Source organism: Oncorhynchus mykiss, chromosome 25, assembly GCF_057628025.1.
Source record: "Oncorhynchus mykiss isolate SJ-2025 chromosome 25, ASM5762802v1, whole genome shotgun sequence".
Taxonomy (NCBI): domain Eukaryota; kingdom Metazoa; phylum Chordata; class Actinopteri; order Salmoniformes; family Salmonidae; genus Oncorhynchus; species Oncorhynchus mykiss.
The window spans coordinates 23,559,640-23,577,500 of NC_143046.1; the positions used below are offsets into that span (position 1 = coordinate 23,559,640).

General features: G+C 43.0%; 2 protein-coding genes across 3 annotated transcripts in view; both read right to left on the bottom strand.

The window, feature by feature from the left end:
- Positions 1–524: 524 nt before the first annotated feature.
- LOC110504792 (gastrotropin) lies at positions 525–2,853 on the bottom strand. Of its 2 annotated transcripts, XM_021583607.3 has the most exons (5): positions 2,392–2,853; positions 1,923–2,083; positions 1,695–1,784; positions 862–931; positions 525–763 (listed from the first exon to the last, which is right to left on the bottom strand). In XM_021583607.3, exons 1-4 carry the CDS (start codon positions 2,456–2,458, stop codon positions 872–874), a joined length of 378 nt encoding a protein of 125 aa, XP_021439282.3. In that variant the 5' UTR covers positions 2,459–2,853; the 3' UTR covers positions 525–763; positions 862–871. The 2 variants fall into 2 exon arrangements, with proteins under 2 accessions (XP_021439282.3, XP_021439280.3); XM_021583605.3 differs by having other exon boundaries at positions 525–931.
- A 4,641-nt stretch (positions 2,854–7,494) lies between these two features.
- LOC110504794 (alpha-1A adrenergic receptor) overlaps positions 7,495–17,861 on the bottom strand; it is a 25,882-nt gene continuing 15,515 nt past the window's right edge. Inside the window, exons 2-3 of the mRNA XM_021583608.3 lie at positions 10,508–10,649; positions 7,495–10,303 (exon numbers count right to left, since the gene is read on the bottom strand). Of these exons, the coding sequence (XP_021439283.1) occupies positions 9,889–10,303; positions 10,508–10,649 (557 nt within the window). The 3' untranslated portion in view covers positions 7,495–9,888. The remainder of the gene's footprint in view (positions 10,304–10,507; positions 10,650–17,861) is intronic.

The window sequence follows — 17,861 nt, forward strand, 5'->3', positions numbered from 1 at the left end:
CTGTTAACACTTCCTCTTGGTCTATGTATACATTTTAAACTTTATATATTTTATTCTTCAGACAGCATAGAGTTCTGTTAATTAACGTTAGTTATAATTCCACGTTGAATGTATACATTATTTAGTCATTATTGATAAAAATCCTTCAACAAAATCTAAACCAGATATAGAAAATAGACCTATATGATGATATAACCTCTATCGTTTACACGGGTTATCCAAGAACATGGTTGAGGAAGGCAGTGAGGTTAGTAAATGTAATGAGATGGCGTAGATCGGCCTTCTGTCTGGCCCCCCAGATCTCCGCGCCCGCGGAGTGAACAGCTCCACATACATTGAAGAGAAACCCCAAGAGGGCCCAAAGCTGCCTGTCTCTTCACTAAGCCTTATTGAGCTAGAAACACATCTGCACTGTTTCCTAATAAGCAGTAGGGGGAGGCAGACTGCAACTGTTACTCTACTGCAACAGCGAAGCTCAGGATGATTCTAGAACAAAGAAAGCTGCCTTGGCAATGAGTCTGGTGTTCTCTTGTGTGTTCATTTTACTTTTATTTTACATGATCAGCTGGTACAAAGAAATAAGACTTTACTTTATTCACATGAAGGTAGTTCATGGATTCCATTGACACACTTCAAACATTGAATATCAGGAAAATGCATAGATTGTTTGGTATATCTCTTTTTATATTAAATATGGACAGGGGACCGCTGCTGGAAATGTACTGGAAGGGTGATTCAGCTGGTATGAGTCATCCAGATGTTTCTGGAGGGGAAACAGTAACATACGGGTAGTTTACGGGGTAGTGGGGACAAGGTTTCCAGTAACAGCACACACAGAAGAGCTCTGCCTCAACACGTTACATTTTTGATATCAGATCCTCTTGTTGATTCTCTTCATGGTCACACCCTTCTCCCCGGTGGTTGTACAGAGCTGTATAACAGAGAAAGGAGACAAGAACACGGAGAGAGGGTTTATCAGAGTATTGTAATTAAAATGTCCATTCTGTTGTACAGTATGTCACATAAAAGTGTTAACAAGACTCCTTACTTTAATCACTCACTAACAAGTCTCCTTACTTTAATCCCTCACTAACAAGTCTCCTTACTTTAATCCCTCACCAACAAGTCTCCTTACTTTAATCCCTCACTAACAAGTCTCCTTACTTTAATCCCTCACTAACAAGTCTCCTTACTTTAATCACTCACTAACAAGTCTCCTTACTTTAATCCCTCACTAACAAGACTCCTTACTTTAATCCCTCACTAACAAGACTCCTTACTTTAATCCCTCACTAACAAGCCTCCTTACTTTAATCACTCACTAACAAGTCTCCTTACTTTAGTCACTCACTAACAAGTCTCCTTACTTTAATCCCTCACTAACAAGTCTCCTTACTTTAATCCCTCACTAACAAGTCTCCTTACTTTAATCCCTCACTAACAAGACTCCTTACTTTAATCCCTCACTAACAAGACTCCTTACTTTAATCCCTCACTAACAAGCCTCCTTACTTTAATCACTCACTAACAAGTCTCCTTACTTTAGTCACTCACTAACAAGTCTCCTTACTTTAATCCCTCACTAACAAGTCTCCTTACTTTAATCCCTCACTAACAAGTCTCTTAACTTTAATTACTCAATAACTCAATCACTGTACTCTTTCTTTCTCTCTGCCTCAGTCTCTTTCTCCTACCATGATCAGCTTGTCCCCACTGATCTCAGCAGTGAAATGATACTGGGGGAACGGAATAATTATCTTGCCTCCTTCCATGGTGACGGTGGTCTAAGAGGGACAAAAAGAGTTCACCACGTGACTTACATTCAGAGGGAAAGTACAGTACATACGCTGTATCTCTTTGAATACTATTCCACGAGTTTAAAGAGCACACTCATTCATTTATTCATTCACTTATTCACTCACCACGAACTTGGAGCGTAGCATGCTCTCTAGCTCACACTCCTGTCCGATGGTGAACTTGTTAGTCAAGGTCCAGTTGGGAATAATCTGTGACCAGGTAAAATCGTCCCCCTCCTGAAGCACTTCTGTTATCACTTTGAAGTCAGTCTTGGCATGGGCAAACCCTGAAGGAAAAGCACAGAGGGTACAGTAAGGGTTATATGTTAAGGTTGGGGTTAGGGTAAGGGTAGGGGTAAGATGTGGGTTATGGTTAGAATTAGACTGATAGTTGCGGCTAGTGTTAGGATTAAATTTGGGGTCATTGTTAGGATTAGAATTAGGGTTGTGGTTAGGGGTAGAGCTACGGTAGTGCACGGTGGGAAAGATTCATGGGGGAAAGATTGAGGTTAATGACATACACATCTAATTAAAACCTTTTAGTTTGACTCAAACACATTCAACACATAAATACGTCTTTTAGAGTTTGACTTACCAATTGCCTCCAGAAACTCATCGTAATTCTCTTGACTTTCAAGCTCATACGTCCCAGAGAATGCCATGGTGGTGAAGAACTGACCAGAGACAGCAGAGAACTCTAGAGAGGTGTGGTGTTCTCCTTCTTTTGAAAGAATTCTTTCTTTTTATCATGCAATGTTCAGTGACTCACTGACAAAACTGCCTCATTCCCTCCCTCCACACACAGGCCTCACTGACAGCAGCACAACGACTCCAATAGGAAGTTTGTAGAGCACATGCCAGTCAAGGCAACTTGTCGTTCTATTGCCAATGCAACGAAATAACGTTGCTGCACGCAGAAACAGTCAGGCACTCAAGTGTTCAGAAAAGTGGATTTCACCTATGCTGTTCACTATTGGGTTGCTGTTGCTTTAAGAAATGTCACATCGGATGTGATTGAGTCATACAGAACAAGTTTGTGCAGCATGACAGACAGATGTTTCTAATAAGATGCACTGCACATTGCAATAGTATTGCTGACGTAACACCCCTATGGTGGATAGATGGTCTCTCCCATAGCCATGTATTTAATCATATGAATCTGGTCCCTCCTTTTCAGTGGTAGGCTCCCGAGTCAGTATTGATAATAACGATCATCTTGGCCTAGAAACCAATATAAAAACAAACGTTTTATGACAAAAGTTTTAGAACACTTACTCATTCAAGGGCTTTTCTTTATTTTTACTATTTTCTACATTGTAGAATAATAGTGAAGACATCAAACTACGTAATAACACATATGGAATCATGTAGTAACCCAAAAAGTGTTAAACAAATCTAAATATATTTTATATTTGAGATTCTTCAATTAACCACCCTTAGCCTTGATGACAGCTTTGAACACACTTGGCATTCTCTCAACCAAGGAGTTCCCACAAATGCTGAGCTCTTGTTGCCTGCTTTTCCTTCACTCTGCAGTCTGACTCATTCCAAACCATCTCAATTTGGTTGAGGTCAGGGGATTGTGGAGACCAGATCATCTGATGCAGCACTCCATCACTCTAATTATTGGTAGAATAGCCCTTACACAGCCTGGAGTGGTTTTGGGTCATTGTCCTATTGAAAAACAAATGATAGTCCCACTAAGCCCAAACCAGATGGGATTGTGTATCTCTGCAGAATACTGTGGCCATGCTGGTTAAGTGTGCCTTAATTTAAAAAAAATCACAGACAGTGTCACCAGCAAAGCACCCCCACACCATAACACCTCCTCCTCCATGCTTTACGGTGGGAAATACACAAGCGGAGATCATCAGTTCATCCATACCGCATCTCCCAAAGACACTCCAATTTGGACTCCAGACCAATGGACAAATTTCCACCGGTCTAATGTCCATTGCTCATGTTTCTTGGCCCAAGCAAGTCTCTTCTTATTATTGGGGTCCTTTTCTAGTCGTTTCTTTGCAGCAATTCAACCATGAAGGCCTGATTCACACAGTATCCCCTGAACAGTGGATGTTGAGATGTGTCTGTTTGGTAATTGAAATTTGGCATTTTATTAGCATCCCCATTAGCTGTTGCAAGCAGCAGCTGCTCTTCCTGGGGTTCACACAAAACATGAAACTACCTACCCTCCAGGACACCTACACCACCCAATGTCACAGGAAGGCCATAAAGATCATCAAGGACAACAACCACCCGAGCCACTGCCTGTTCACCCCGCTATCATCCAGAAGGCGAGGTCAGTACAGGTGCATCAAAGCTGGGACCGAGAGACTGAAAAACAGCTTCTATCTCAAGGCCATTAGACTGTTAAACAGCCACCACTAACATTGAGTGGCTGCTGCCAACATACTGACTCAACTCCAGCCACTTTAATAATGGAAATTGATGGAAAAAATGCATCACTAGCCACTTTAAACAATGCCACTTAATATAATGTTTACATACCCTACATTACTCATCTCATATGTATATTCATATACTGTACTCTATATCATCTACTGCATCTTTATGTAATACATGTATCACTAGCCACTTTAAACTATGCCACTTTGTTTACATACCCTACATTACTCATCTCATATGTATATACTGTACTCTATACCATCTACTGCATATTGCCGGTGCCATTCTGTACCATCACTCATTCATATATCTTTATGTACATATTCTTTATCCCTTTACACTTGTGTGCATAAGGTAGTAGTTGTGGAACTGTTAGGTTAGATTACTCGTTGGTTATTACTGCATTGTCGGAACAAGAAGCAAAAGCATTTCGCTACACTCGCATTAACATCTGCTAACCATGTGTATGTGACAAATACAATTTGATTTGATAATACAGAACGTCAATAGACAAGAACAGCTCAAGGACAGAAGTACAGAAATTACTTGAACTCTGTGAAGCATTTATTTGGGCTGCAATTTCTGAGGCTGGTAACTCTAAAGAACGGTAACTCTGGGTCTTCCATTCCCGTGACGGTCCTCATGAGAGCCAGTTTCATCATAGCGCTTGATGGTTTTTCGACTGTACTTCAATAAACTTAAAAAATTCTTGACATTTTCCGGAATGGCTGACCTTCAAATCTTAAAATAATGATGGACTGTTGTTTCTCTTTGCTCATTTGAGCTGTTCTTACAATAATATGGACTTGGTCTTTTACCAAATATGGCTATCTTCTGTATACCCCCTACCTTGTCACAACACAACTGATTGGCTCAAACCCATTAAGAAGGAAAGAAATTCCACAAATGAACTTTTAACAAGGCACGTCTGTTAATTGAAATGCATTCCAGGTGACTACCTCTATCACGTTTGTTGAATGGAGGAGACCAAGGCGCAGCATGAGATGAATACATATTTTTTAATGACGACGAAGAAACACAAAAACAAACTACAAAAACAACAAAACAAACGTGAAGCTAAATATAGTGCAGGCAACTAACACATAGACAATGACCCACGAATTACCCAAAGAATATGGTTGCCTAAATATGGTTCCCAATCAGAGACAATGTTATACAGCTGCCTCTGATTGAGAACCAATATAGGCAACCATAGACATACAAAACACCTAGATAGTAGACAACCCCATAAACATACAAAACCCATAGACAGTGATAAAAACACATATATCACCCATGTCACACCCTGACCTAACCAAAATCATTTTAAATAAAAGAATACTAAGGTCCCTTTCACCCAAAGGTGCGGACTCCTGGCCGCACGCCTAAGCCTATATGGGAGGGTTTGGACGTGGATCCCGCTCCACTTCTGACTCAGCCCACTTACGTGATGTCTCTGGAGCGGGAACCCTCACCGCCGACCCCGGACTAGAGGACGCCACTGGACTGATGTTCGAGTCAGGAGTGAGTGGCTCCTCTGGACTGGAGGGAGACTCTGGCGGATCCGGACTGGAGGGAGACTCTGGCGGTTCCGGACTGGGACCCGTCGTAGGAGGTTCCGGTCTGCGACCCGTCGTAGGAAGTTCCGGTCTGCGACCCGTCGTAGGAGGTTCCGGTCTGCGACCCGTCGTAGGAAGTTCCGGTCTGCGACCCGTCGTAGGAGGTTCCGGTCTGCGGCCCGTCGTAGGAGGTTCCGGTCTGCGGCCCGTCGTTGGAGGTTCCGGTCTGCGACCCGTCGTAGGAGATTCTGGTCTGCGACCCGTCGTAGGAGGTTCCGGTCTGCGACCCGTCGTAGGAGGTTCCGGTCTGCGACCCGTCGTAGGAGGTTCCGGTCTGCGATCCGTCGTAGGAGGTTCCGGTCTGCGATCCGTCGTAGGAGGTTCCGGTCTGCGACCCGTCGTAGGAGGTTCCGGTCTGCGACCCGTCGTATGAGGTTCCGGTCTGCGACCCGTCGTATGAGGTTCCGGTCTGCGACCCGTCGTAGGAGGTTCCGGTCTGCGATCCGTCGTAGGAGGTTCCGGTCTGCGGCCCGTCGTAGGAGGTTCCGGTCATCCTCTCTCTTTCTCTCTCTCTCTCACCGTCTCTCTCTTTTTCTCTCTCGCTCTTTTTCTCTCTCTCTCACCCTCTCTCTCTTTTTCTCTCTCTCACCCTCTCTCTCACCCTCTCTCTCTTTCTCTCTCTCTCACACTCTCTGTCTCTTTCTCTCTCTCTCTATTTCTCTCTCTCTCACCCTCTCTCTCACCCTCTCTCTCTTTCTCTCTCTCTCACACTCTCTGTCTCTTTCTCTCTCTCTCTATTTCTCTCTCTCTCAACCTCTCTCTTTATTTCTCTCTCCTACTCTCTTTCTCTCTTTCTCTCTCTCTCACTCTCTCTTGAATACAAAATGAGAAGTATGAAAAAATTTGAAGCTTTTTGCTGCCTTTTTCAACAATACCGTCACCATATTCTTTTGTTCAGACACCATATAGAATAGTAGGAGACCGCTAGTTTCTTACCAATGTGCTTAAGGAATTCATCATGGATCTCGTATCTCCCAGTGTAAGCCTGGCAGCTTAGCGATGGAAGCAGCAGCTAATTGATGAAGATGAGGTGAGATGCCACTTTGCTCCTTTAAATAGTGTACACCGTCAACCAACCACACACATAGAACCATAAACATTGATAATGGTGCCACAATCACTGGCAGTGTGCCAAGATGTTGGTCAGTGACATAGGTAATTCACCCTCTACTGCACATAAGCCAAGTCAAATGGAGAACTGTTTCTCACCAAAGTGACCATCTGTTGTGTTATAAACATGTCTCAGGTGTGTATGAAATTAGATTGAGGTAAATGATTTCAAAAGCAGCCATAAAATAAACTCCACTGTTCATTAAGAAATAAGTCGAATTGTACCTTGGACAGCACAGATTGAAATAATATCAAATGTAGGATTGTGAAATATAATGTCACTCCAAATGATGTCATTGGCTTCAGGTTCCTCTTTTGATTGTGGTAATCTGGTTGTCAGGTCCTATCACAAATAGGAGTGAGCGTTGCATAAAGACATCGGCCCCTGTAGAAGCTTTCTCTTTCTCTTCCTGATCCTGATAGGGTGAAAGAAACATTGTGTTACGTAGCTGGCTCCCACAGCCTGGTTAACTACTCTGTCACCCTGGCAACGCAATGACACTGCAAGCACTGACACCTTCAAATGATAACAATCTCATGACAGAGAGGATAAAGGGAATATCTTGACACCAAATTATTTCCTCTTTTATTCAGTGAAAGAAACAATGATATAGCTACAGGTTCATTTCAACAAAACAGCACAAAGAGACAGAGAGGGAGTGAAATGGGAGACTTGTCAGATCTTAAAACATGCACCTTTTTTTAACAAAGCAAATTTGAGGAAATCACTTCCGAAGTTCTATCAACACATTGACTGTAGTACTCGCTTATGAAAAACACTAGATCACTGCTATTCGCGTTTTCGAAATGCCTATGCCTACAAGGCCCTCCACACCCTCCCTTCAGGAAAATCAAATCACGACTCCATTTTGCTCCTCCCTTCCTATAGGCAGAAACCAATCAGAATCCATGCTTTTAGATTGTCTTGATCATTGGGACTGGGATATGTTCTGGGTAGCCTCTGAGAATAACATTGACATATACACGGACGCTGTGACTGAGTTCATCAGGAAGTGTATAGGGTCTGTTGTTCCCACGGTGGCTATTAAAACATACCCAAAACAGAAACCGCGGATAGATGGCAGCATTCGCGCAAATCTGAAAGCACGGACCACCGCATTTAACCATGGCAATGTGACTGGGAATATGGTTGAATACAAACAGTGTAGTTATTCCTTCCATAAGGCAATCAAACAGGCAAAACCTCAGCACAGAGACAAAGTGGAGTCGCAATTCAACGGTTCAGACACAAGACGTATGTGGCAGGGTCTACAGACAATCACGGATTACATAGGGAAAACCAGCCACGTCGCGGACACCGACGTCTTGCTCCCAGACAAGCTAAATACCTTCTTCACCTGCTTTGAAAATAACACAGTGCCACCGATGCAGCCCGCTCCCAGCCCACCCTCATTTTCCGTGGGCAACGGAAAGAGATGTAATCCCATATGATTACCCACTAGATGTTTTCCCATATGATTACTACACCGGATAAACCAGGTTAGACTTTATTTACCCACTACATGTTTTCCCATATGATTACTACACCGGATAAACCAGGTTATACTTTATTTAAGCAAACACACCATAAAGACAATGAGGGACATTAACAGAAATGTGATCATCTGCTCTTTACATATAGCACCATTCTCCGACTGATCACACTACAGAAACATTCACAGATCAGACCAACTTAAAGATAATGACCACAGGCCAGCAACATTCACAGATCAGAACAACTGAAAGAGAATGACCACAGACCCAGGAGACCAGAAACATTCACAGATCAGACCAACTGAAAGAGATTGACCACAGCCCCAGGAGACCAGAAACAATCACAGATCAGACCAGCTGAAAGAGAATGACCACAGCCCCAGGAGACCAGAAACATTTACAGATCAGACCAGCTGAAAGAGAATGAATGACAGATTAGGTTGCAGTTCTACAGGTAGTCCCAAGGTAGCATAGTCTCTCCCAGTCCTAGGGCCAATACTGTGGCCTTTTATAACTTAGATTTGCTCACCTCCGGCGTCCTCTCTCCTCCGTCCACTCTCGCCTCCTTTTGAAAAAGGTCAAAGTTAATCAAGGAGAGTCAGCGAGGAGAGTGAACGTGGATGAAAATACAGTTGCTTGAAATGAGACGGTCCCTCTCCACTTGCGCATCATTAGGAAAATTGCATTTACACAGGTGGATCCCCCAAACACGTGTAAAGTGCTCAAAACAAATTAAATTCGTTTTTCAATACATTTATATATAAAACAATAAGTAGCATATTCTTTTTAAATGTGTTCATTTTTTTCTCCACTGACATAAAAGCTGATTCAAAGGGGGTGTGGCAGATTTCAAAACTTTTCCGCGGTAGGATACACATGAGTATCCTTGATGAAAGGTGGCCATTGAGGAGGGGAAGACACTCTTCTGTTCTCCCACTAACGAATTAACACACTCCTCCAACATTAAACCACTTTTTGGTTTCTGGGTCACAGAGGAGAGAGGACGAAGGACGGTCTTTGGCCCAAACGAGAATCTCCCTGTATGTACAGCCTTGAAACAGATGCATACATTGGTATGATATGGTCAAATCCATAATGTACAGTTCTTGTGGTTTATCCCATTTCTACACTATTGCCCTTGATCATTTCTCTGAGAAATACAAGACAGCTTCATCTGTAGTCATCTCCATCTGACACTGTTCCATTGAACAGATGCTGGACAGACCCTGATGCTCAGTAATACCTGCTAACATACAGCAGAGGCCACTGTAGCGCCATCTCTACTCCTTCAACCATTTTCCATGCCAACATAACAAAACCATTGACAGTTTGACTTGACTTGAACCATTGACAGTAAATGGAACCATACATCACTCCCCCTCATCAATCAGGTACTGAACATGATTTAAATCCCCATAAGGAATCATTTAACAACAACTGATGGCTGTAAGACTCCCAGACAGTCAAACCTTATCCTCAGGTATGTCCCCTTCACGCTCCCCACATGGGAACGAGAACACCCCCTGGCTGGACTTCCTGTGAGACATCCCCCTCTGAGTCCCTCCACCCCCTACACCCCCCCTCAGTGTCCCCAGCTGGCAGTCAGCAGGACTCCCAGGCAGCATAGAGGAGGGCCTGGAGGCAGCAGAGGCCCAGCAGGTGGAGAGGGTCTCCCCCTCTGAGCAGGACGGCAGGTAGCTGGGGCTGGGGCTGGCTGAGGAGGGCAGGGTGCGCTGGCTCCCGTTGAGGCAGGCAGAGTTCTTCCGTGAGTAGCCAGACTCTGCAGAGTTCTTCCGTGAGTGGCCAGAGGAGTTGAAGTGGGAGGTGCGGTAGTTGGAAGCCCGCCAGCCTGGGCGACTTCTATAGTGACACTGGCATCTAAGGTTGGGGAGTGGCGGGAAAATGTTTAATTAAAAACATTGTCCATTGAAATGTGTCTTTTGTTTCCACAGCTACAGACACAATGTACATACTCTAACATCATTTTATATCATTGGCCTAAGAAATACGAAAGGCCAACCGGAGGATGCAGATGAATTAAGGAGTACAGTAATATGATAGGTATTAAAGTAATAGACCAACCGGAGGATGCGTATGAAGGCCAGTTTGAACTCTCGGCTGTAGCAGGGGTAGATGATGGGGTTGAGACAGGAGTTGAAGTAGCCCAGCCAGAAGAACACCTTGAACAGCGTCTCAGGAGGACGAAAGTCTGGGTTGAAAGACCCTGGGGGAACAAGAACAGATACAAGTTATACAGCTTTATATTGATCTGTATTGATCTGTGTTCCCTGTTCATAACAACAGCCTTCATATCATTAGAGTCAATGCATAAAGCTGCACGCGTCAGGCTGCTTGATAAGCTCACTAGTGTACTTCTATTTGTGTCCAATAGATGGCAGCATGCTGTAATGAAACCATGTGGTTCATGATGGACCAAATCAGCTGGACATGTAAACTGCCTCAGTGAAAGATAAATAACGGGGGACAAAAACAGCTCATAGCGGCCTTTTGCAACATTGCCAGAAGACACAGTAAAGGAGGCCAGAGATCCTAAACTAGATAAATATCATTTTTACCCCTTCTGACAACGACGCCACATTAGTCCCAGGTATGTGACTGGTGGACCTGGCTGGCGGACACCAACCTAGCCACTTGGAATTGACACATAACAACACTAACAGGGCCTGGGATGACCCCAACATTCTGAGGGAAGACAGATACGTTCCAGATGAGATGCACCTCTTCAAAAAGAGGGCAGGAATCGGCATGTGTTCAAGGCTACATAGCATCTTAAACTTCTTAGCCTTGCTATCTCAAGGTCATATTTCAATTACGGTGGCATTTGTGCATTGCATTTGAATTAAAAAATACAAATCAAATAAAAATGTGTTTACCTTTATTTAACTAGGCAAGTCAGTTAAGAACAAATTCTTATTTACAATGAAGGCCTACACCTGCCAAACCAGGACCACGCTGAGTCAATTGTGCGCCGCCCTATGGCACTCTCAATCACAGCTGGTTGTGATACAGACTGTAGTGATATCTCTAGCACTGAGATGCAGTGCCTTAGACCGCTGCGCCACTTGGGAGCCCTGGTACATCTTCCCATTCTAAATAAATGAATATGGTATCTTAAATGACTTTACCATTATGGTAACATTGTGTCACCAGTAATATTTGTATTTCAGGATCGGTGGGTCCCCTGCGGGACGTTGAGCTAATGTAGGCTAATGCTATTAGCATGAGGTTGTAAGTAACAAGACCATTTCGTAAGACATAGACATATCTGATATTGGCAGAAAGCTTACATTCTTGTTAATCTAACTGCACTGTCTAATTTACAGTAGCTATTACAGTGAAAGAATACCGTGCTATTATTTGAGGAGAGTGCACAGTTTTGAACATAAAAAGTTGAAATCAACCAATTAGGCACATTTGGGCAGTTGGAAACAACATTTTGAACAGAAATGCAATGGTTCATTGGCTCAGTCTAAAACTTTGCACTTTCACTGCTGCCATATAGTGGCCAAAATCTAAATTGCAGCTGGGCTGGAATAATACATGATGGCCTTTCTCTTGCATTTCAAAGATGATGGTGTAAAAAAAAATACAAAATACATTTTTTTCTTTGTATTTTCTTTTACCAGATCTAATGTGTTATATTCTCCTACATTCCTTCCACATTTCCACAAACGTCAAAGTGTTTCCTTTCAAATGGTACCAATAATATGCATATCCTTGATTCAGGGCCTGAGTTACAGGCAGTCAGATTTGGGTATGTCATTTTAGGCGAAAATTGAAAAAAAGTTCCTGAAGAGGATTTATAGGCCCCTCCCTCCAGTTTGCTACTGTTTGCTACTGGCGGGTATAATCAATGTCCTTGTATATCTTTGTAATCAGTGATTTGTCAAAGTGGTAACACCAATGAAATCAAACTGAGGGACACATTATACTACATAAAGAAATAGGCATTGTAATAGTGTTCTTTATTCTTATTGAAACAATATATTCAATAATTGTGTTCATTGTCTAGCATTCAAAATAATAGATTGATATATCTAAACCCACAACACATGTCACTACTCATCTATACCAGTGGGACAAGCCAACCTGCTAGCCCCCAGTGTTTTCTACAATGCATACAAATGGATGTGTTGTGGTGTAAAGGATGTACATGTTTTCTTATTAAATAACAGTTCAAAAAAACACAACATGTATTATCATGTGTTTTTACATTGTGCCAAAGTCAAGGGACAGCATTCACCAACACAATAAAATTATGAGCGAAAGCGAGACCACATGCATTTACCTACTAAATGACAAAATCCTGGACTCAATAACAAACGTTCCAACACCTAACTACAGTAGATTACAACATTAGCATGGATTCTCATCAAACACATTTCTTCTGTAGACTAATGAGAGCAGCTAGTCTGTGTTATGTTGTGTCACACTCCCCACTGCTACGGCCAAGCATCGCTGGTGAGAGGGAATCTCATAGGAAAGAAATCTCATGCCTTAGGAAAGAAAACACTGAGTTGTGAAACACATAAAATAAGTACGGAATAGCTGGGCTGTGTATTTCTCTGTGTGTGTGTGTGTGTGTGTGTGTGTGTGTGTGTGTGTGTGTGTGTGTGTGTGTGTGTGTGCGTGTGCGTGTGTGTGTGTGTGTGTGTGTGTGTGTGTGTGTGTGTGTGTGTGTGTGTGTGTGTGTGTGTGTGTGTGTGTGCGTCTGTCTGAATGATGTCTGTGGTGTAGGTTAAGCCGCACTTGGTCTCTGAGGAGATGAACGGCCCAAATTAAAATCACATTCCTGGTAAAATTGTGGATGCTCTATAATCCCAGGCAATCGTGTGTGAAAGTTATAGGACAAATTAGGACATAATATCTGGAGAACCACATACTGTTCTCTTCCAGGACCCTGATGAAAACAGCTTGTCTGTCATAACTCTGGATGTTAGGTTATTACATTATTGTATCTGAGCTCCTAGTGTGCGGCTCTCCTTTTCTTTTAAAGTGTTTTATACACTTTAAACACCTACACCTCGCCTAAACATTTGTGTGTTTCTTTCGCCTCCAGATGAATCTTTTCCAGGACACCAACATACAGAGAAGTGCGCCTGGTAGTGCTAATTCCTGTCAACTGAAAATGGTAACACCTGTCATCTGGTGGTAATGGTAACACTGTTACTTGGTAGTACTGGTAACAATGTCATCTGGTAGTGGTAACAACTGTCATCTGGAAGTGGTGATTCTGTCATCTGGTAGTAATGGTAACACTGTTACTTGGTAGTACTGGTAACACTGTCATCTGGTAGTACTGGTAACAACTTTTATCTCAATGTGGTAACACTGTCTTATGGTAGTGATGATAACACTGTCATCTGGTAGTACTGGTAACACTGTCAGCTGGTAGTGGTAACACCTGTCATCTGGTAGTACTGGTAATACTGTCATATGGTAATGGTTACACCTGTAAGCTGGTAGTACTGGTAACAGCTGTTATCTCGAAGTGGTAACACTGTCATCTGGTAGTGATGATAACACTGTCATCTGGTAGTACTGGTAACACTGTCAGCTGGTAGTACTGGTAATACTGTCATCTGGTAGTGGTGACACCTGTAATCTGGTAGTAATGGTAACACTGTCATCTGGTAGTACTGCAAATACTATCATCTGGTACTGGTAACGCTTTCACCTGGTAGTACTGTTAACACAGTCATCTGGTAGTGAGAAAACTGTAATCTGGTAGGACTGTTAACACTGTGACCTTTTCCTACTGTTAACACTGCCGTCTGATAGTACTGTTAACACTGTTGTCTGATAGTACTGTTAACACTGTCGTCTGATAGTACTGTTAACACTGTCGTCTGATAGTACTGTTAACACTGTCGTCTGATAGTACTGTTAACACTGTTGTCTGGTACTGGTAACACTGTCATCTGGCACTGGTAACACTGTCATCTGGAAGTGGTATAGCTATCATGTGGTAATACTGGTAACAACTGTCATGTGGTAGTGGTACAACTGTAATCTGGTAGTACTGGTAACACTGTCATCTGGTACTGGTACCACTGGTCATGTGGTAGTACTATTCACACGTCAACTGGTAATTATAATCCTGTCATATGGTAGTAGTAACACTGTAAACTGGTAATGGTTACACTGTCATCTGGTAGTACTGGTAATACTGTCATCTGGTAATGGTTACTCTGTCATCTGGTAGTATTGGTAACACTGTCCACTGGTACTACGGGTAACACTGTCGTCTGGTAGCACTGGTAACACTGTCCACTGGTTCCACTGGTAACACTGTCATCTGGTAGCAATGGTAATCTGGTAATGGTTACCCTGCCATCTGGTAGTATTGGTAACACTGTCATCTGGTAGTGGTAACACTGTCATCTGGTAGTGGTAACACTGTCCACTGGTACTACTGGTAAGCTGGTAAGCCTGTCATATGGTAGTAGTAACACTGTCAACTGGTAATGGTTACACTGTCATCTGGTAGTTTCTGGTAATGCTGTCATCTGGTAATGTTTACCCTGTCATCTGGTAGTATTGGTAACACTGTCCACTGGTAGTACTGGTAATAGTGTCATCTGGCAATGGTTACCCTGTCATCTGGTAGTATTGGTAACACTGTCCACTGGTACTACTGGTAACACTGTCATCTGGTAGTACTGGTAATACTGTCATCTGGTAATGGTAACACTGTCATCTGGTAGTACTGGTAACACAGATGCAGATGGAGGGAGATGGACAGAAAGAGAGAGACAGAGAGAGACAGACAGACAGAGAAAGAAAGAAAGGAAGAGGAAGGTAAATGGGGGGAGGGAGGGATAGAAGTAGATAGTTGGGGCTTAATGCCCAACCTATTCTGCATCTCAAGCAGTCCTACGCTGCATCAATTCCTGGTTATGTAATTTACTGTGGACGTCTAAAATACCAGCCAGTGAACACTGTTTCATACATGTACTGTACAGGAGGTCAAGCCACGTACAGAGAACATTCTCCCTCTGTCTCTCTCTCGCTCTCTCCATCTCACAGACCAAAACACACACAGAGATTATCCTAATTGCAAATGCGTTGTGCCATCTGTGACTCAAGCCTCACAGTAAACAGTGCATCCTTGCCATCCCTGCCACACACAGAGAGATTGGCTCTCTCTCTCTCGCTCTCTCTCTCGCTCTCTCTCGCTCTCTCTCTCTCTCTCTCTCTCGCTCTCTCTCTCTCTCTCTCTCTCTAACTCTCTCTCTCTCTGTCTCTGTCTGTCTCTGTCTCTGTCTCTCTCTGTCTCTCTCTGTCTCTCTCTCTCTCTCTCTGTCTCTCTCTCTCTCTCTCTCTGTCTCTCTCTCTGTCTCTCTCTCTGTCCTTGGCCAGAGCTAAAGGTTTTGTGCCAAATTAAAGGAGCAGTGTACTGGGACTGAGAGGAGAACCAGTGGGTAGTGGGAAGCTTCACTTCCTCCAAGGGGCCAGGGAACCACAGAGGGGCCGTTAGCCTGGTATGAGCCCATGCCAACAAAGCTGTGTTCCTGTCTGCCTCTCTGTCAGGAGTGGGCTCTACACACACAGAGAGTCCCCTGGGGGCCACAACCATGGGTCAGTGCCTAGACCACAGTGCCTGGACCAATACACACAGCCACTGTGTCAACTCAACCCAACACACACACACTCATGTACAAAGAGGATTATCAGAGGATTAGGCTCATCCTAATATATCTATTACTTAACATATCATTTTGTTTAACAAATTATAAACTGTCTATACACACCACGTATTCATATTTAGATTCTGGATTATGACACTGCTCACCCTAATATATCTACTTTGGATTGTTAATGTTTCAATGGAGATGTTTTTATCTCAATATCAAATCAATAGCCTCTTAGAAAGAGACACTTCTCAACTAGCTATTATTGAAAGATAGGTTTGGAAAGATCTTTCTTATTAGTCTATTGACTATATATACCGCCTGGTGTCAGGCCAAAACTCCATCCCACCAAAACAGGTAGAAATTTCAGGCCATCTTTTCAAACAGCTCTTACACTAAAAGGGTATTATCATAATTGTCACAATTTCACAGCATTATTCCATTCAGACCCCTTGACTTTATCCACATTTTTATACGTTACAGCCTTATTCTAAAATGGATGAAATAAAAAAAATCTTCATCAATCTACACACAATACCCACTAATGACATCACAATACCCACTAATGACATCACAATACCCACTACTGACATCACAATATCCACTAATGACAAAGCAAAAACAGGTTTCACCCCAGTCTGCGGTCCTGAGCGCTCTGGAGAAGGTTTTCATTAAGGATCTCTCTGTACTTTGCTCCGTTCATCTTTCCTTCGATCCTGACCATTCTGCTAGTCCCTGCTGCTGAAAAACATCCCCACAGCATGATGCTGCCACCACCATGCTTCACCGTAGGGGTGGTGCTAGGTTTCCCCCAGATGTGATGATCGGAATTCAGGTCAACGAGTTCAATCTTGGTTTCATCAGACCACAGAATCTTGTTTCTCATGGTCTGAGAGTCCTTTAGGTGCCTTTCGGTAAACTCCAAACGGGCTGTCATGTACCTTTTACTGTGGAGTGGTTTCCGTCTGGACACTCTACCATGAAGTGAGGAGATGGTTGTCCTTCTAGAAGGTTCTCCCATCTCCACAAGAAACTCTGGAGCTCTGTCAGAGTGACCACCGGGTTCTTGGTCACCTCCGTGACCAAGGCCCTTCTCCCCCGATTGCTCAGTTTGTCTGTGTAGCCAGCTCTAGGAAGAGTATTGGTTGTTTCAAACTTCTTCCATTTATTGATGGAGGCCACTGTGTTCTTGGAAACCTTCACTGCTGAAAACAAAAATGTATACCCTTCCTCAGATCTGTGTCTCGACACAATCCTGTCTTGGAGCTCTAGTTTTTGCTCTGACATGCACTGTCAATTGTGGGACCTTATATAGACAGCTGTGTGCCTTTCCAAATCATGTCCAATCAATTTAATTTACCATAATCAAGATGTAGAAACATCTCAAGGATGATCAATGGAAACAGGATGCACCTGAGCTCAATTTCGAGTCTCATAGAAAAGGGTCTGAATACTTATATAAATAAGGTATTTTTGCTTTGTTTTCCATACCTTTGGAAAAACAACCTTTTACGCTTTGTCATTATGGGGTCTTGTGTGTAGGTTAATAAGGGGAAAACAACAATTTAATCCATTTTAGAATAGGGCTGCAACATAACAAAATGTGAAAAAGTCAAAGGGTCTGAATACTTTCCGAATATGCTGCCTATATAAAACACAGGACAATTATATTCTGGACTGCCCTGGGCTATAACACCTGTAGATCTGTGTACGTGACCAATAACGGTTGATTTGATTTGACACACACAGAGGATTAGAGAGGACAGAAGAACGATAAGAAC

Bases quoted from the DNA above. Each gene is read 5' to 3' on its own strand.
- LOC110504792 (XM_021583607.3), bottom strand. From the start codon at position 2,458: ATGGCATTCTCTGGGACGTATGAGCTTGAAAGTCAAGAGAATTACGAT. The intron at 2,084-2,391 runs GTAAGTCAAACT...CTTTTCCTTCAG, and splicing joins TGAGTTTCTGGAGGCAATTG to GGTTTGCCCATGCCAAGACT. The intron at 932-1,694 runs GTAGGAGAAAGA...TCTGTTATACAG, and splicing joins GTGGGGACAAGCTGATCATG to CTCTGTACAACCACCGGGGA.